The 20,092-nt window shown below is 46.6% G+C and overlaps 1 protein-coding gene across 1 annotated transcript in view; it reads left to right on the top strand.

Annotated features, from left to right (window-relative positions):
• Positions 1–20,092, top strand: part of LOC136671610 (protein kinase C-binding protein NELL1-like) — a 146,770-nt gene that overhangs the window by 72,299 nt on the left and 54,379 nt on the right. Inside the window, exons 10-12 of the mRNA XM_066647355.1 lie at positions 448–521; positions 5,663–5,762; positions 8,023–8,151. Of these exons, the coding sequence (XP_066503452.1) occupies positions 448–521; positions 5,663–5,762; positions 8,023–8,151 (303 nt within the window). The remainder of the gene's footprint in view (positions 1–447; positions 522–5,662; positions 5,763–8,022; positions 8,152–20,092) is intronic.

Here is a 20,092-nt window from a genome sequence, read left to right as displayed (position 1 = left end):
GGACCCAGGCTCTGTCCTGTATCTGAGAGGAGTACTGCCCCCTGAGGAGAGACAGACTGATCTTTTCTTTCTCATCCTGAGTTTGTCTTCTCTCCTTTCTCACTCTTTCTCTTTCTGTTCTCTTTCTTTCTCACTCTTTCTCTTTCTGTTCTTTCTTTCTCACTCTTTCTTTTCTGTCTTTTTTCTTTCTCGCTCTTTCTCTTTCTGTTCTCTTTTTCTTTCTTGCTGTTTCTCTTTCTGTTCTTTTTCTTTCTCACTATTTCTCTTTCTGTTCTCTCTTTGTTCTAACCCTTTCTCTTTCTGTACTGACATTGTCTTGGACCCGGGCTCTGTCCTGTATCTGAGAGGAGTACTGCCCCCTGAGGAGAGACTGACTGATCTTTTCTTTCTCATCCTGAGTCTGTTTTCTCTCCTTTCTCAACAAAGTCTCTGTTTCTCTGTTTGCAGCGAAATGCAGCTTCATGGACCAGACTCTGTGGGAGGGTCAGCGTGTTCTGCTGCAGGGCTGCAGGGAATGCCAGGTAAAGGTCCAGCTCGTGTCCAGAGTCAGCGTTGATGTTTCTGGGTGGATATTGAGGTCCACTCCCAGAGGTTAGGGTCCAGTTACGGCTCCGTGGCCCGAGCGAGAGCCTGATTAGAAGTTTATTTATGAAACGGTGAGCTGTAAATCAGAGAGAACAGAGGGACACGGCGGGTGGGTTCGTTTTTAATGTGAATCTTAATTAAAGTCATTATTGGACTGACCGCAGGAGGTCCAGGGAAGCTGTTTCAATTAATTTTCTTTAGAGATAAAAAGCTTTTCTCTGACGCTGCTGATTAAACATATTGTTGCTGCACAAAAACATAACGAAGGCATCAGTTTTTATCGATTTTCAGCATCGTTAGATTAATACTCCAACATTATTTGGAATAAAACTCATTTAACTTAACACTGAAGCCCAAAGTGTACTTCTGTGTCGATGCTACGCTGTGAGCAACACGTAGCTCCTGCGTCGACTCTAACCCCGCATCGTTCCCTACGCCGTAGCCTGCCGTCACCACCCCAGAAACTTAACTATGTCTCCTCTTCTCCACAATACAGCGTTGTGTTTGTTTGTATTCTGATGCCACATGTAAACTACACTCAGTTACACATAGCGCTCTACTCCCTACATAGTGCAGAGAAGATAACTATACAACTACTCCACCACACTGTGCACTACATAGGGTGGAGGAACATGAGTCAAATCAGAATCTGCTTTAAAAATTAAAGGTGCCATCCTTAAAATGTGCCACAAATTAGAAGTAAACTATTATTTTGTTTTTATTTTTTTATCCTGAGTTCCAGTTCCCCCTTTAGCTGTTAGCTGAACTCCGTCACACACCACACACAATGTCCCCAACACTGGGACAGTGAGGACAATCACCTGCCGATGACGGGGACAGTGCAGGACAGCAACAACAAAACTAAATAAATAAAGTGATTTCAGAATTATTCAAGATGCATTTACTTCTGTTGAATTTGTCTCAAAGATGATCAAGCTACTGTGCCATTCCTGAATGAACAGTTTCTGCTTCATAGAGTGGGTCTCCCACATGGGACGGCCATTTTTAATGTAGGTTTAGGCCACTAGGTGTCAGTATGATGGCTTTAAAGCGACAGACATACAGAGTTAGCTTTTAGCTTTAGCACTGGAGCTAATAACTAATGGAAGGTTCCACCCCAGCACTTCTTTATTGGGTTTACTTTCAAAGTAGTTTGTTTACTCATTTACATATTGTGAATAAAGCTCTAAAACACAGGCCAGGTTTTAGGGAGTAGAACTGTGTAACAGTGATTATAATAAAGACTAGCTGCTGGAGCTGTGTGGATCTGAAGTGTGTCGTGGTGTGATGTGAGAAGTGATGTTTCTAATGAGGATGCGATGATGTCCTCGAGGAAGTCAGATGTTTCTCGACTTATCCACAGTTCTCAGTGTGTTTTTCATCTTTGCGACGTCCCCTCTTGCTCTGAAATGTCAGCGCTGAGTTTGTGCCTAATTACCCAAACCGCTTCCACTCAGACGGAGTCTGTGCTTTTATTTTTAAAAACTTCTTTATATATTTATTTATTGTAAAAACGCTGACAGCTGTAGAACAGAATCATTAGAATCGGAAGATCCACGGAAGCTCAAGTTTGGACAAAGCTTGGGTGGTGTTGAGGGGGTGGGTCCAACAGGGGGCGCTGTCCCTGTGGTCTTTGTGGATCTCAAAGCCTGAGGGCTGTGATTGAGAGAGAGCTGTTTCGGGGTGTATACACCTCACATTTACGATATAAAACTCACTCGTGTAGCAGGGTGTAGTTTCACCATTAGGGGTCAGTGTGAGCACTAAATAATTTTGGCACTTTGCATCAGTGGCAGTGGGTTGTAATTTTAATGGTCAATTAGAGCACACTTTGCTGAATCTACCTAGATACAGCCAAGAAAACAGTCCTGATTGGACGATGACATCGTATATAATTAACCCTTTTATTCCTAACCAAGGGCGGCACGGTGGCGCAGCAGGTAGGTGTCGCAGTCACACAGCTCCAGGGGCCTGGAGGTTGTGGGATCGATTCCCGCTTCGGGTGACTGTCTGTGAGGAGTGTGGTGTGTTCTCCCTGTGTCTGCGTGGGTTTCCTCCGGGTGACTGTCTGTGAGGAGTTGGTGTGTTCTCCCTGTGTCTGTGTGGGTTTCCTCCGGGTGACTGTTTGTGAGGAGTGTGGTGTGTTCTCCCCGTGTCCACGTGGGTTTCCTCCCACATTCCAAAAACACACGTTGGTAGGTGAATTGGCGACTCAAAAAAAAAAGTGTACGTAGGTGTGAGTGTGTGTGTGTGTGTCTGTGTTGCCCTGTGAAGGACTGGCGCCCCCTCCAGGGTGTATTCCTGCCTTGCACCCAATGATTCCAGGTAGGCTCTGGACCCACCGCGACCCTGAATTGGATAAGCGCTTACAGATAATGAATGAATGAATTCCTAACCAAAAGTTAATGCTGAAACGTGAGCGTGCGTTCTGCAACATTTTGCGTATTTTAAAGAGGTCGGCGCTGTTGACACTGTGTTCAATTTCGGTAAAAAGTCTCCTCAGGCTGACATTACACCTAATCCAGGCATTTCACATTAACACGCATTAATTAATAATGTATAAACTCAGAGTTTCTGGAGAAATGGACAGAAGAAAGAGGTTGTGAAGAGAACCGTTTAAATTGTGCATGATAACTCCAGTCGGTCTCTATTGGCCTAAATGTGATATGCATTATTAATAAAGTAAAAAAGACACTGTGCTCCACACATTTCTCATATTTCTCACATCGCACGTCGTGTATTTTCATCTGCGTCTGGAAATAATGGCTTTATTTCTGTGTTCCGACTGATGTTGGACGTCTCTGAAAGGACTCAAGGGCTTTTAGAGGATTTTAATGATTCATGAGCCAATTATCAGCACTGGAATTAGATTCAGATTCGGCTTCGTATCAGACGTGTTTCACGCTCGGACGATTTTAAAACGTTCCTTTTAACCCCTTCACCTACACATGGTCCTACATTAATGGCATTTACTAAAAAGTTATAGCTGTTCCTGTGATGGACTGGTGGTGTGTTTGGGGTGTGTTCCTGTGCTCTGTGATTCTGGGTGGGCTGTGGATGATGAATTACACAGCTGCTGCATGACGATCAAACAAACTGTGTTTGTGTGTGATGTAACAGAAACATTATTTTCATTCAGATGTTCAGTGTCTTTTAAGGTGGAGTGGTGTGTGTGAGTAAGAAGCGACTGTATCTTTTAAGGTGGAGCGGTGTGTGTGAGTAAGAAGCGACTGTATCTTGTTGGTGTCTGAAGTGTAAATTGTCTGTAAGTGTTTATTCACTGTTTGAATTCCCACAGAAACTCATGTGTAACTCGAGCTGTTTAGTTTTGTAGCACTTTTCCTCTGCGTTTACTTTCATGCAGTTAGCGCTCTCCTGAGTCAGTTCCACCTTAAGTAATGTAACTGTAACAGCAAAAATACGTCAGTGTTACCCCCCTATGGAGCAGGAATAGAGCAACATCCTCATCTCGGTTGGTGCTTTTCAGCATTTGGAGTCTCTCCGTTGTCTAAAAACCTCCAGACACAAACCTCCTGATCCAGTTCGGACTTAGAAGTTAAGTTTGTTTCCCCTTTACGGAGCCAGGGCTGTGTGCAAACACCAGAGCTTTTTCCAGCACAAAGTGGAGAGCAGCAAATGGATTTGGATAAAAACCACATTTTTTATCGGATTCAAATAGTGAAGATAGCCTTTAAAGAAGCAGGATGTGATTTCAGACTAAAAGTGACCAGAGCTGAACTCTTGAGTTCTGAAGGTCCACTTTTACAAAACCTTCTTCCCTCTCTGAAAACACACTCTGGACCCTAAGGGACCCTCGGTCAGTTCCACACAGAGTGGAGATGGACACAATGTAAAGTACAAGTTTATTTAAAGAACACATCATTAAAACCTCAGATTCCTCATTATTATGTAATAAAAGCCTTTGATGTATTATGTAAACACACATTTCAAAGCCTACCATTCATTCCCAAGACCCTGAGATCCGTGCAGAACCGAGCGAGGGTTTGTTTTATTCAGACGCTTCGCTGTTCGTAGCTGATGTTTTTAGACGTGTTTCAGAGCAGTGTCACAGGGATAAAGATCTTAAAGCAATGCAAATGTATTGTGTCTGTTTCTGGGAACATTGACTCTCTAAAAAGAGTGAGGTAACAGAGAGAACTCTGCGTGTGGAACCTATAAATTGATGTTTAAAATGATGCTAACTGACTGGGATTTACCTTTAAGTACTTATTAGCTCCAATGCTAAAGCTAAAGAAGCACAATACAGATTTAAAGCAGCAGTCAGTCATTTTCTCCACTGATTCTTCCTCGTGTAATAAAACACACAATATACTGACACCTAGTGGCTTGGATGTATCAGCGATTATTTATTCAACCGTGTGTTAAAGGTGTGGTCACCCCACTCTATGGAGTATAAATTGATTCATTCATGGACCATGAAGAAACTTGACTATCTTTTTATAAAAAGGAGGAAGTAATTGTGTTTTAAAATATTGTTTACTGTGTTGTTGTTTTTTTTGTTTGTTTGTTTATTTTGTTAAAATGTACTTATTGAACCTTTAATATTAGAAGGTATCAATTTCCTCGCATCAAAGACACCGTGTCCTTGTTTAAGTTGAAAATAGTCTCTCACTTTCTGAGCTTGTTGTTGTTATTTTTATTGACTTTAATGGAAGGTAAACATCCCGAGGCCAGCGTCAGTGTTTTATTTTTCATCCGACCGTACGTGAGGTCACTGCTGAGGTGTGTTATATCTGTTCACGCTCCGAAAGAAGATACAGATCAATAGAAAGAGTGATTAAAAGTGGAGTTAAAGGTGGACATTGTTTTCTTTAAAAAATATTAAGGAAAAACACCCAGACTGCTGTGAACTCCTAAACACCACACACACACACACACACACACACACACAAAGACTAAACACTGCAGGACTAAATATCTAGAGCCACAGAGTGTGGACAGGAGCTTAGAAATAAGGAGGTGGTTTTAATGTTTTGGCTGATCATTATACACTGCATATTTGTTCCATGTTTTGATTAGTGCTAGAGTCTCAGTCTCTCTCTCTCTCTCTGAACAGAACGGACGGATGATTCCGGTGTCAGAAGTCTGTCTGAGTCTGAACTGTTCACTAAAGGACCAGGTTCTGCCGGAGAACCGGTGCTGTAACGTCTGCAGAGGTGAGACTTTTTCTTTTCTCATTTATAACTCGCTCCAGTGAGGAGCTTCCACAGCAGTGTTCTCCCCCTGTGTAAACATGCCCTGTTCAGAACGCACCTGTTCCTTTAAATGATAATGAGCCGCTCGCTGTTCACCCCGACCCCGAGCGCACAGCAGTGAGGAGCGAGGAGCAGAAGCTCTGGTTTTTAGTCGTTTTCACTCTGTTCTCTTTCTTCTCCGTTTTTACTCAGTGCTCTTATTTCTCCGCGCTCGTTGTGTCTGTTTCACTCGTCAGTTTAACCGCGTCTTTGCGCTCTCACATAAACGCGGGTCCAGCGCTGTGATTGGACAGACTCAGACGAGGGGGCGGGGCCATTCTAAAGTCTCAGATGTGGATGGTCACATTAATATGAACAGGCACTGAACATAGGATTTTATTCATAATAGAGTCCCTTTAATATTGTTTCACTTAGAATTCAATGTGTGTTTGAAGCAGTAAGGGATTGAAATGTAGCGTCGATGCTGCGGGTGGCTTTGGTGTTTTCTCTGATTTCAGAGCCAGGTGATGGAGTGAAATGTGAAAGGAAGCTGTTCTGTGTTTGAATTTCTTCTTTATCTCAGGAGGGAAATGTTTTTATTTTTGCTTCTCATTTGTTCATCAGACACTAAGCTGAAAAAATACAACTCCATCTCGGGCTTATCTCATTCTCAACAGGCCACAGTGGTCTTCACATGCTCCAGGTTCCTTACGGTCGGCTTCAGAGGCTCTTCAGAGAGAGAGAGCATATTTATTTGCATATGTATTTACCGCACACACACACACACACACACACACACACACACAGTCAGACCTGTCTCCTTTAATCTTTTGGTCAGATGTTTGCCTTTCTTCAATCAGTTCGTCTTTCCTCAGCTTCCACTTTGATGACATCTCTGTGTTACACACCCTCTCTCTCCCCTCTCTCTCGTCTCTCTCTCCCCTCTCTCGTCCCTCTCTCGTCTCTCTCTCCCCTCTCTCGTCCCTCTCTCGTCTCTCTCTCCCCTCTCTTTCCCCTCTCTCTCCCCTCTCTCGTCCCTCTCTTTCCCCTCTCTCGCCCCTCTCTCACCCCACTCTCGCCCCTCTTTCGTCCATCTCTCATCCCTCTCTCGTCCTTCCCTTGTCCCTCTCTCATCCCTCTGTCACCCCCCCCCCCTCTCGAACCTCTGTTGTTCCTCTCTCGCCCCTCTGTCGCCCCTCCTCTCGAACCTCTGTGGTTCCTCTCTCGCCCCTCTGTCGCCCCTCTGTCGTCCCACTCTCATCCCTCTCTCGTCCCTCTGTCGTCCCTCTGTCGTCCCCCTCTCGTCCTTCTCCCTTGTCCCTCTGTCTTCCCTTGTCCCTCTCTCATCCCACTCTCGCGCCACTGTCACCGCTCTCTCGCTCAGGGACCGTACGGACTGTGTTTATGAGTTTGCTGATAAGAGTTTCCCCAAGCTCCAGAGATGAATAAAGTTTTACAGAAATAAAGACAGGGCCTGGAGCTCATTAAAGTGAGAGCAGCTGAGGAGCCGCAGCAGAAATGCTGACGCAGTGCGATGTTTCTGTGATGTTTCTCCGGCTCGAGTGAGTCTCAGTGGCGTCTCATTCAGGAGGACGTGTTTATCAGTTTGAAAATGAAGATACGAGGCCATGAAGGTGTTTACATTAACACAGGAATTAACACAGAGCCAAAGCGTCTGAGAGATCATCGCGGTGCGAGAGGACGACGCTGCTCTGGGAACCCGCTCTAAACTGGTCTTTTTGATTTCTTTTATTTAGCTGTCTCTAATATTTTGGCAAAAGGTTAATGCAATATACACACACACAGCCACCATTCCACATCCAGCCTATTGCTCTGTTGACTCTTCATGGTGTAGCTTGCTCTTCCTGCCGGAGCTGGGACTCAAGCCTCAGGCTGCCATGCGGAGTGTAGTGGTGTTGGATAGACACAGCGCCCTCTGTCAGTGGAGGGAGTAGACTGCAGTGTAGAGTGGGAGAATCAGCTGTTAAAGAGATTAATGACGGACTCACGCCTCGTTCTGACCGGGAACGGCCTGTACATCTCTGTAACACACACCCACCCTCACAGCATCCAACAGTCCCCACACCCAATACCAAGAGTCAGCCAGCGGGGCGTAGGATCACAGGATCTGGCTCTGAATCTTGCTTTTCTTCTGGTTTTAACTGAAGTCTGAAGTGTAACTCTCTGACTTCTGTCTCTGGGATTGTTTCTAATCTTGAGTCTGACTCTAATTCTGTTCTAGGTCACGATTTCTGCGCGGAGGGCGTGCTCTGTGGAGAAAACTCTGTTTGCAGAAACCGGAAAAACAAAGCGGAGTGCGAGTGCAAGAGCGGCTTCGCCTCGATCCACGGAGACGCCACGTACTGCGAAGGTAGGGGACTCTGGAGAGAGAGAGTGTGTGTGTGGGGGGGGGGGGGGGGGACAACGTTTGTCACATGACTGCGGGCAATAATGGAGTTATTTGATCAAGTAGCTTAGCAGATGTGCTTCATTGGCCTCTTGAATTGCTGTGTGTGTCTGAGTGTGTGTGTCTCAGTGCGTGAGTGTTTGTGTGTGTGTGTGTGTGTGTGTGTGTGTGTGTGAGATGGTGTCCTGGGGCTTCCGTTTGGGTTTTTTGGGTCCGCAGAGACTCTCTTCTCCATAATCAGCTCTCTCTCCTTTTTTCCTCGGCTGTTGTTTGCTTTGTGCACAAAATCCCTAACACACACACACACACACACACACACACACACACAGGCCCACCGCGAGTGCAGTATTTACACTACAGGCTGCTGTAGAGCTGCCGGCTTTACTCCTCTGGGTTATTTCCCATCAGCCCTTGGGCTCCCCCAGCTCACCTGGATATATTCCTTCATCTCAACCCTCAACTGCTTTAAACTCCCGCGCCAGTGCCACTGTGGATACACTGTGTAGCCGGGTTCCCCAGCGCCAGGATAAGGTATCGTTACTTTAACAGGAGGCTGTGGCGTCACCACACTGCTGCGTGGGTTTCCTCCTGGTGACTGTCTGTGAGGAGTGTGGTGTGTTCTCCCTGTGTCTGCGTGGGTTTCCTCCGGGTGACTGTCTGTGAGGAGTGTGGTGTGTTCTCTCTGTGTCTGTGTGGGTTTCCTCCGGGTGACTGTCTGTGAGGAGTGTGGTGTGTTCTCTCTGTGTCTGCGTGGGTTTCCTCCAGGTGACTGTCTGTGAGGAGTGTGGTGTGTTCTCCCTGTGTCTGCGTGGGTTTCCTCCGGGTGACTGTCTGTGAGGAGTGTGGTGTGTTCTCCCTGTGTCTGCGTGGGTTTCCTCCGGGTGACTGTCTGTGAGGAGTGTGGTGTGTTCTCCCTGTGTCTGCGTGGGTTTCCTCCGGGTGACTGTCTGTGAGGGTGTGGTGTGTTCTCTCTGTGTCTGCGTGGGTTTCCTCCGGGTGACTGTCTGTGAGGAGAGTGGTGTGTTCTCCCTGTGTCTGCGTGGGTTTCCTCCAGGTGACTGTCTGTGAGGAGTGTGGTGTGTTCTCCCTGTGTCTGCGTGGGTTTCCTCTGGGTGACTGTCTGTGAGGAGTGTGGTGTGTTCTCTCTGTGTCTGTGTGGGTTTCCTCCGGGTGACTGTCTGTGAGGAGTGTGGTGTGTTCTCCCTGTGTCTGCGTGGGTTTCCTCCGGGTGACTGTCTGTGAGGAGTGTGGTGTGTTCTCCCTGTGTCTGTGTGGGTTTCCTCCGGGTGACTGTCTGTGAGGAGTGTGGTGTGTTTTTCCCGTGTCTTGAACACTTTCGTTTCCTCGTTAGGGGAAAAGCACTACATGTGTTCTCCAGGTTCACCTCAGTGTGTGTGTGGGCTGGAGGTTATAGAGGAACACTTCTGGGGAATGAGAGAAGAAGTTTGGCTCTGTCTGAGCTCTCTGGCCCCGTCAGGGACTCTCAGTGCGTTCTCTCGGTCGTCTCCGAGTGTTTCTGAACGTCCCCGAGCAGCTAATTACTGGACGATGGTATTTCTGCCCCACATTTAGACTCATGAGTTGACATTTAAGGATATTTCTTTTTGTGTCTGAAGTCTTTAAACATTAGGAAATACTTTCAAAAGAGCATTTTAAATGATGTGCAGAAGACGTTACGAGGAGCACAGTTCTATTTTAATGTGTTCATTTACATTCACTCAGAAAATCAACAGAAAACAGGAAAATTAACCACATCAAGCTCTTATTATTGATTTATTCCTTTATTTTTAACCCTTACTTTTCTTTTAAAGAGAACTTATTAAGAATAAACCTCTTGTTCACATTATTCTGTGAATCTGGAGCCCACCAACCCACACACAATAAAACAAGGCCCCAGTCAGTTTTCTGTGCACACATTTTCTCTCTCTCTTTCTCTCTCTCCCCTCTCTCTCTCCCTCTCTCTCTCTCTCCCCCTCTCTCTCTCTCTCTCTCTCTCTCTCTGTGTCTCTCTCTCCCCCTCTCTCTCTCTCTCTCTCTCTCTCTCTCCCCCCTCTCTCTCTGTCTCTCTCTCCCCCCTCTCTCTCTGTGTCTCTCTCCCCCTCTCTCTCTCTCTCTCTCTCTCTCTCTCTCTGAGGTTGTAAGCTAATAACTCTGGTGCCTTTGGGGCTTTATTTATTCCTTTATTAATTTATTTTCTTTACAATTGTAATATGTTTTTAAATCAGAGCCCCCCCCACCCCCCCACCCTCCAAAGCCCCCACTGCCAGGTTTACCCTCCGTTTCAGATGCGTCACTCCACAGGGCGAGGCTGAGACGACGGAGACGTGACACTGAACTTTATCCCAGTCTCTGCTCACTGGATTTCACTCTAACTCTGTCAATCCATCCTCCATCCCTCCGTACGCCATTCTCCCTCCATCGCCCTGCAGATCCTTCCATCTATTTATCAGTTTGTCTCTCTATCCTTCCCTTCCTCTGTCTATCCATCCTCCCGGCCTCCAACTTTCCTTTCTCCCCTTCATCCCTCCTTCCCGTGTGAGTTGTAACGAGGACTGTTCTGCTCTCATCAGGTTGTAGTTGTTGTTGTTGTGTGTGATTTGTTTTAATGAGAAAAAGAGCAAAGCGACAAATGGAAGCTCAGCACCTCTGCGCTAGCTCTGCTAATCCTGCTGCTAGCGCCGCTCGCTGTTGATTGGTGGTGTCAGCGTTTCAGAGGCTCCTCAATAAGGCTTAGCACAGACGCTAGCGGCTAAGCTGCTGCTGACAGACAGAGAGACGGAAGAGTGCCGTGTCCCTGAGAGCCACAGGAGAGCCGATAACACCCGGACGCTCAGCGCTAGTTCAGACAGCTAGCGTAGCGTGTTTCTGGGAGTGACACGCGGCTGTTAGCGCTGTTTGTTTTGGCTCGTCTCCAGAAGGGAGTCACACAGAGCTAACGCTAATACGGCTAAACCACAGCACGATTCAGCGTCTGACTCTCGCTAACTCTCGCGGTTTTATATTGCAATTAGTTTATTTGATTTAAATCTTAATTCCCTTCCTAATTAACACACACACACACACACACACACCCCAATGGAGCTCAACACGCTTGTAGGAGTATGCTAACAGCCCGCTACCTGTCATGACTTACGGATGACTGAGGCATCGCTGGGAACTGAACCAGAGCACTCTGTACTTATAATAATAATAATAATATTAATAAAATGTGCAAATTATAAATAGAACATTTGTCATTAGTTGATTTTAGACTGAAATTCAAAGTTTGCTTCGATGTTGATCAGACGAGCAGCTCACATCTGATCCATATCAGCTGAATACATTAGTGTTAAAGCTTTTATTTCTGTAAATTATAATTCAGCATTCTCCACTGTTTCTTTTACAGTAACTGTGTGTCGTATTAAAAATCACAATTCTCATTTTGTTAAAAAACACAGTGTGTGGAGACAGTGGACAGCCATCTCCCTCTGAGAGGAGCTCCACACTGCTTTGTACAAAGATACACTCAGACCATTGTTGATTCCTTTCTCTCTCTCTCTCTCTCTCTCTCTCTGTCTCTCTCTCTCTCCCCCTCTCTCTCTGTCTCTCTCTCTGTCTCTCTCTCTCTCCCCCTCTCTCTCTGTCTCTCTCTCTCTCCCCCTCTCTCTCTGTCTCTCTCTCTCTCCCCCTCTCTCTCTGTCTCTCTCTCTCTCTCCCTCTTCTCTCTCTGTCTCTCTCTCTCTCCCTCTTCTCTTTTCCTGTCTCTCTCTTTCTCTCTCTTTGTGTGTCTCTCTCTCTCCCTCTTCTCTCTTCCTGTCTCTCTGTGTGTCTCCCTCACACACTCTCTCTCTCCCTCTTCTCTCTTCCAGTCTCTCTCTCTCTCCCCCTCTTTCTCTCTCCCCACTTTCTTTTTCCATCTCTCTTTCTCTCTGTCTCTCTCCCACTCCTCTCTCTATCTCTCTGTGTGTCTCCCTCACTCTCTCTGTCTTTGTGTGTCTCTCTCCCTCTTCTCTCTTCCTGTCTCTATCTCTCCCCCTCTCTTTCTCTCTCCCCTCTTTCTTTTTCCATTTCTCTCTCTCTCTCTCTCTCTGTCTCTCTCCCACTCCTCTCTCTCTCTCTCTCTCTCTCTGTGTGTCTCCCTCACTCTCTCTGTCTCTTTCTCTCCCTCTCTCTCTCTCTCTCTCACTGTGATGGGTAGATGAGCAGAGTGCTGTTGGGTCTGTGCTGTACAGGCCGCTGGTGTTGTAGAGAGGAAATGAGGATATGTAAATGAAGATGGATGTGATTGGTGCGGGGCTCAGTGGACGGTGTGAATTCTGCTGTGATTCTCGAGTCTCTTGCGCGGCCGGAGCACAGTGCATTATTTCATTTCTGTACAGAAACAATAAACAAATAAACAAAGATCACAGGAATAAATAAATGAATAAACTACCCGCCTTAATATTTACACACTACCCTCTTTCTGTTCTGTGTGTGTGTGTGTGTGTGTGTGTGTTTCTCCTGAAGATCTCAGTGGCATTTGTTTCTCGGTTCAGTTTCTCAGTGAGACGTCAGCTCTGGATTTGGAGCAGCTTTGAGTGGAAAGTGTGTAAGGGCTGAGTTTGGCGGTTCGAGGGTTAACTCCACAAACAAATACATAGACAAGTAATGACGGGAATTTCATCCAATAGGATTTCTGTAATGTTTCATCCCTCAGTAAACTCCTGTTTGTCCAGCAGGGGGAGACAGAACTCACAGTGGAATTAAACTGTAGGGGGCGCTGCTGGTCCCCGCTGCTGGCTCTGTACTCTATTAACACAAGGGTTTGTGTGAATTAATCTGTATTGGTTGCATTTTAGAGTCAGTGGGTGGTAAAACAGGAGCTTGTGTCTGATTGGCTCTGCTGAATTTCATGGGAGGAGTCAGTGATTGGCTCTGCTGAACGTTATGGGAGGAGTCAGTGGGTGGTTCCTAAATCAGAAGCTTGTGTCTGATTGGCTCTGCTGAATTTCATGGGATGAGTCAGTGGGTGGTTCCTAAATCAGGAGCTTGTGTCTGATTGGCTCTGCTGAACGTTATGGGAGGAGTCAGTGGGTGGTTCCTAAATCAGGAGCTTGTGTCTGATTGGCTCTGCTGGATGTTATGGGAGGAGTCAGTGGGTGGTTCCTAAATCAGAAGCTTGTATCTGATTGGCTCTGCTGAATTTCATGGGAGGAGTCAGTGGGCAGTCTCTAAATCAGGAGCTTGTGTCTGATTGGCTCTGCTGAACGTTATGGGAGGAGTCAGTGGGTGGTTCCTAAATCAGGAGCTTGTGTGTGATTGGCTCTGCTGAACGTTATGGGAGGAGTCAGTGGGTGGTTCCTAAATCAGAAGCTTGTGTCTGATTGGTTCTGCTGAACGTTATGGGAGGAGTCAGTGGGTGGTTCCTAAATCAGAAGCTTGTATCTGATTGGCTGTAGATGTTTCTCCTCTACAGATTCTGTCGTGTGACTGGTGCAGTCTCTGATGATGATAATGAGAGATGTTTTTGCTGATGACGGTTTTGCCGTGGGCACTACCCCCCCACCTCACCCCCCACCTCCGATCATGTTTCTGATGTCCATCGTTAGCCGGAGTTAATCAGATCATTATCAGTAATTTCCTGACTGTGTTAAAAGGAGGTCCTCATTTGCATTTTGTTTGCCATCGTTTAATAAAGCTGCGTGTGATATTACTCTCCTCTAATTCCATTAGAACTGCTGTTTATTAGCGCTGGGTTTATTAGCTCTGCCTTAAGCCTGCGGCGCTCGTCAAGGTGTCGTCCAATCAGAGCTCAGCGTCACCAGGTCTCAACGAGGACAGAAGTAAATGGACATCAGCGTCTCTCCTGAGTGTGTCCCTCTTCACCGCAGCAGCACTCTCTCGTCTGGGAAAGCGTTACATTTCATTTCTGTACCAATTTTCAAAACATTTGCTGTGGATTTGATGGCATTCAGCCACTTAAACTGAAGTGAGATGAGGTGATGAAGCTGGATGTTCGGTTCTGGATTCTGAATCATCCCAAAGGCACAGGATGGAGCTCCATCACTCCACAAAATAAAGCCCAGATGTTTCTCTTGATCACATGGATTTGTTAAATCTACTGCACACTGCTTTTAACAAAATTAACTATTTATTAACCTCTGACACTAGGCACTGGAAAGATTCACTGCCAGTGGTTGTAGTGATTTGTAGCACCCCCTGCTGACTGCTGCTGCTGTAAACTCTCTGGAATTGTACTCAGGTCGTGTCTCTGTCACAGCTCCAGGGTCCTAGAGGTTGTAGGTTCGAGTTCCGCTCCGGGTGACTGTCTGTGAGGAGTGTGGTGTGTTCTCCCTGTGTCTGCGTGGGTTTCCTCCGGGTGCTACGGTTTCCTCCCACGCTCCAAAAACACACGTTGGTAGGTGGATTGGAGACTCAAAAGTGTCTATAGGTGTGAGTGAGTGTGTGAGTGAATGTATGTGTGTGTCGCCCTGTGAAGGATTGGCGCCCCCTCCAGGGTTTGTTCCTGCCTTGCGCCCAGTTATTCCGGGTAGGCTCCGGACCCACCGCCGCCCTGTACTGCATCATTGTTTTTTTCATAGTTTATTGCTTTGGCAAAAGTGTGTCATCACATTGATCCCAGTAAAGCACCACTGATGTAAGACCACAGACTAAAGGCCTTCTCACATTGTGTGATTTTTTAAATTTATTTATTTATAACACATACACATACACATAAAAAATGTATGTGTTTTTTAACGCAGTGGAACCTTCACACAGAGTCCGACTCGTTTCTGGTCTCAGCTCTGAACTCACAGGAAGACGCTGGACGAGGAAGAAGAGGTGGATTTATTGAGTTGGAGTGAATCTGACGCAGCATCACAGTCCGTCAGTTTCAGACTCGATGTGAAGGACACCGTTAATACACCTGTGTTTTTCTGTAAAAATCCGACTCGATGTGAAAAGGCCTTAAGAAAAGCAGTTCTGAAGAGGAATGTTTTTAAACGTTGAAGGTGGACAGTGATGAGCAGAGACGACGGTGCAGACAGGAGCTGCTCCAGTGTCCGGATCCTTCTGGAACACATGGACGTCTCAGAGACTGGACACAGGCCGAAAAACAACAGGAAATTGATGAATCGTTCAATCAGGGGAAGGGTGCAGGAGACGGAGGAGGAATCTGAGGAGCCCTGGGTGGAGGAACGTTTCTATAAAATTTATTGTGAGGCCAAAAATAGCACGAGCGTCTGAGAGGAGCTCCTCCGGGAGATCTCAGAGAGAGTGAGCCGACTGTTTTGCTCCACCGCGTCTCTCTCACACACAGCGGCGGCCGACCGGAGGCCTGGTTTATCTTCTCTGGGGCGGAGACTAGGCTTAAGTCCAGTATTAATCTCATCCATAAGTTTGCCCTAAAGAAACATCCGCTGTCAGTCGTGTCTTTAATATTTGATTCTGAATGAAGACAGGAGCCGGCGCCGGTTACAGGACACCGGGCCTTGCGTCTTCATTTCTGACAGTCCGACTACTTCAAAATCTAGGAGCAGGGTTCTGTATTTAAATGTGTTCTCTGTAGAGAATGTGTTCATTTACATTCACTCAGAAAAAGCGAAAATAAATCTGATTTATTCTTTCGTTTTTAACACTTTTTTTTTTTAAAGATGACGTATTATGAATGGATCTGGAGCCCACCAACCCACACACAGTGAAACAAGACCCCAGTCAGTTCTCTGTGCGCTGCCTGAATCAGAAACACAGGATAAAACGAGTCGTTCTGACTCTGCTCCGCTTCTGACGTCAAGTGCAGAGACTTTAGAATGGCCCCGCCCCCTCGTCTGAGTCTGTCCAATCACAGCGCTGGACCCGTGTTTATGTGAGAGCACAAAGACGAGGTTAAACTCAGCAAAACAGACACAACGAGCGCGGAGAAATAAGAGCACTGAGTAAAAACGGAGAAGAAAGAGAACAGAGTGAAAACAGCTAAAAACCAGAGCTTCTGCTCCTCGCTCCTCACTGCTGTGCGCTCGGGGTCGGGGTGAACAGCGAGCGGCTCATTATCATTAAAGGAACAGGTGCGTTCTGAACAGGGCTGTTTACACAGGGGGGGAACACTGCTGTGCGCTCGCTTTGAGAAATGAGTGAGAGACCACAGTTGACTGGATTGTTGTGTAGTTGTTGTATAATCACACCACGTCTCTGAGTTTAAACCGAATCGTGAGGGTCCAGAGATGTTTTCCCGCTCTGAGCGCTGCGGTACGTATCTGTTGTTTTTACCCGCAGCTTGTCCAGCTTTTCTGAAAACGCCTGGACATCACACTCCACTTACAGTAAATCCCTCTGTACCATGTCATATTCAATTATTAACAGCGCAGCTGGGCTTTGTTGAGATTTCTGTTGTCTTCAGAAATGGATGAAAATCTGAGCTCAAGCTTGTTTTCTTTCTCCTTTTAATGAACTACACTGGAATTATAATTACACTGTAATTACATCCTTCACAGTCCTGTAAAAGCAAAGACAATCCCATAATCAACAGCACTCAGAAGCTTCGTCAGAGCGGCTGCGTTTGGCCCGAAGCGAAACACGAAGCTCTGACTGAACGTAAAGCTTTGTCTTAAAGCTCACGCTCAGATGAAGCCGAACGAGGCTAAAGCTCCTTAAATAATGCGGAACGTCGTGGCGCTGAATAACGGCGACGGTAAATAGAATGAACACTGAAGATAAAGAAGCTGTAAAGAACGACGCTGAGGAGAACGGATGTAATGCGATCCAGCGGTTCTGATGTTGTGATCTTAAAAGCCCAAACTCCTTTTGTTTTCCTTACGACGCCAAATTAATGTGCAATGGAAAGCGGACGTGTTTTGTTTTCTGACGTGGTGTAGTTCCTTGTGAAACTGGACCGATTGGATGATGAGTGGGGCGGGGGCCTGATGTTATCCCTCGATATTTGATTGGAAGGTGTTTGACTCATTTACCTGAACTGACTCTTTTGTCGGCTCATTAAATGAATCAGACTGAATCCAGTCCGGTTTTGAGGACTCTTAGGTGAATCCTGTTTCTCAATCCCCCTTGTTTCTGAGCGTCCTCTCGCCCCTTGGAGCTGAGTTACAGGGCACAGGGGTTAAATCTCCCCCTACAAGCACGGGACGACCCTTCAAGACCCTGGTACGTCATCAGAACACAAATAAAACAGAGCAGCGCATCATTCCCAGGCGACTAGCGCCGCTCTGTAGCAGCTCTGCACCAGTCCTGCGTGATATCAGAGGAGCTGCTGGACTTTAGTTACATTTAGGGGCCTCGTTCTCCTTCAGAAGAGTTCCACAATCAGAGATTACCCCCCTCTCCTCGCTCTTCTGTGACATGGATTCTCATTCTACAGAGTTCTGTTCACACTTCCAGTTCCACCTTAAATGCTGCAGTAGCCTCAAGGCAGAGCCAGGGGGTGGTCAATGGTGGTCAAGGCCCACAATAATTTAATCTTCAGTCGCCGCCCTACTGCACCCCCCCCCCCCCCCCCACCACCACCTCAAACAAGTAGTTCTCAGAAGAAACAAATGGTGGCGCTCTACTCAATGCTTTATCAGTAAATGAGTGAATGATCAAAAACCACTACTAGATCCACAGCAACTTCAACAGCCACTGTGTGAGTAACGGTCTCGTCTGGACTCCCCTCGGAAAACTGTCTGCCTCCACCACTGCCTCAAGGGACCAGAATGTAATTGCTTCATTATTTAAGATGGAACTGTAAACTTACAGCTAACTCCCTGCTGTTTTCTGCTGGTTCTGAAGTAAAGGATCGTTGAAGTGGCGGTGGGGGGAGGGGCATACGATGTGATATGATTGGTTGATAGAAGTCGTTCACACCCACAGGCTCTCGCTGATGTCATCACGCATCAGAAGTGTTTCGCAGTCGGAGAAGAAGCAGGAGTGCTGTATTTTAAATGACCACAATGACCTCTACTCAACACGAACCAGAACCAGAACCAGGCTCCGTTCCCATTTTAAAGCAGCTGTCATTGTCTTCACTGATGTCTCTCCGCTCTCTTCTGACCCCTAGTGCTCTGGATGTATCGGAGGACTCCTGCACTAAACATTCTTCTATAAACACCACCCCCCCGTGTGGAGGGACTCACTCTACGGAATGTAAACCGGTTCATTCAGAGACGATAAAAGATTCTGAATCTTCGCTCTCTGGTTCTGTAAAATAAAGCGGTAGCCATTAATGCTTAAACAAGGCTTCTGTTTGAAGAGAATTGTCGCCTCTTGCTTCATTCTCTGCTTCTTTTTCATCACTGCACCCGAGCCCAGAGACCTGGAGATGGAGAGAAAGAGACAGAAAAAAGCGGGAGCTGCTAAAGGCCGTGGAGCAGAGGAGTGAAAGAGGGCCGGGCGTGCCCAGTTTCAGCCCACCCGAGGAAACCATAGCGCCTTTCATTTGGAAACAATAAATGGCGTTTAAATGAGGCAGGGGCGATCGATACTGCTGCTGGACGCGGGCGATGGTGGGATTTAAAGAGAGAGAACGTCACCCAGAGTAATGGAGGGAAAAGTGCTAGGTCTTATAGCATAGCAGCTACAGTGTTTATAGTGTTCTTAAAGCATTAGCCTGGAAACAGCGTCAGTAAATAAACACAGCACCGTCTTCAACCGCGCAATAAGACTGCCATTATAGGCTTTAATATCTGTGTATTAAGTGTTAGCCTTATGAATCAGCGCAGCACTCAAAGTAACCCACAGGTGTCAGCGTTTCCTCCTTTAAACTCTATGACCCCAGTTTATTATCGTAGTTTAATGTAGTTTCAGTGTATTATGGCCTTTACTTCAGAACGAGCAGAAAACAGCACGAGGAGCAGCTGAGGTCTCGGGAGTCAGCTGTAAATTTACAGTTCCACCTTAAATCGTGAAGTAATTACATTCTGTCGCCTGAGGCTACCGCAGCATTTAAGGTGGAACTGTAGTGTGAACAGAACTCTGCAGAATGAGAATCTGAGCTGAGCTCCATGTCACAGAAGAGTGAGGAGAGGGGGGTAATCTCTGATTGTGGAACTCTTCTGAAGGAGAACGAGGCTCTAAATGTAACTAAAGTCCAGCAGCTCCTCTGATATCACTGCAGACTGGTGCAGAGCTGCTACAGAGCGGCGCTAGTCGCCTGGGAATGAAGCGCTGCTCTGTTTTATTTGAGTTCTGATGATGTATGAGGGTCTTGAAGGGGCAAGAGGAAACTCCAGAACAAGGGGGAGGGAGGGCATTTAGAAATGGTAATCACGCTGAGATAGGCCAGTATTGGGCAAATCTGAGGTTTAATGCGGATGGATGAGGGTTCACTATTTGGCAAAGGACAGGTCAGAGTGTCAATATTAATGAACTAATTGCTTAATAAACAGATTTAAATAGTTTATAAATCCTTTATAAAAGAACTCCAAAATGGCTTTGTAGTCCCAGTTTATGCTCCATAGAGTGGTTTCTCACGTGGGCAGTGCTCCAACATCCAGTGCCATGGAACTTCCCCGTGGAACAGAGAACGTCCCCAAAACTGTCACGGAAAAGAAGCCCGACAGAAAGGAGGGAAGTGCTAAAAATGTTTAAAAATGAAGGAACCCGTGCTTGTGTTGGTATTCCACTCAAGAGACCCCGCCTGCTCCCGTCCTCCAGCATGTCCACACTCGTCGTCCTGCGAGAGCAGCCGCAGCGACACACTCCTCCCTCACTCTCCTGACTCTCCTCTCTTATTGATGAGCATCTCTTCCCTTCTCCCTCTCTCTGTCGTCCGAGGTGAACGCTGTCGTGTTGCGTTACTCGGGTTTGGTGTGTTTTTATTCTCCGCAGAATCGACCCCACGCTCATTTTGTATTCAGCTACATCTGCAGTTAATTATAGATGTCTCACGTGTGGCGTGTTCCCTTCTCTGAGACATCTTCAGGAGGAGTGTAGCAAAGAGATTCTGAAGTTTAGGATG

Source organism: Hoplias malabaricus, chromosome 16 (assembly GCF_029633855.1).
Source record: "Hoplias malabaricus isolate fHopMal1 chromosome 16, fHopMal1.hap1, whole genome shotgun sequence".
Taxonomy (NCBI): domain Eukaryota; kingdom Metazoa; phylum Chordata; class Actinopteri; order Characiformes; family Erythrinidae; genus Hoplias; species Hoplias malabaricus.
Note: the sequence above shows the minus strand (reverse complement) of the source record. Positions and strands in the feature narration are given on the sequence as shown.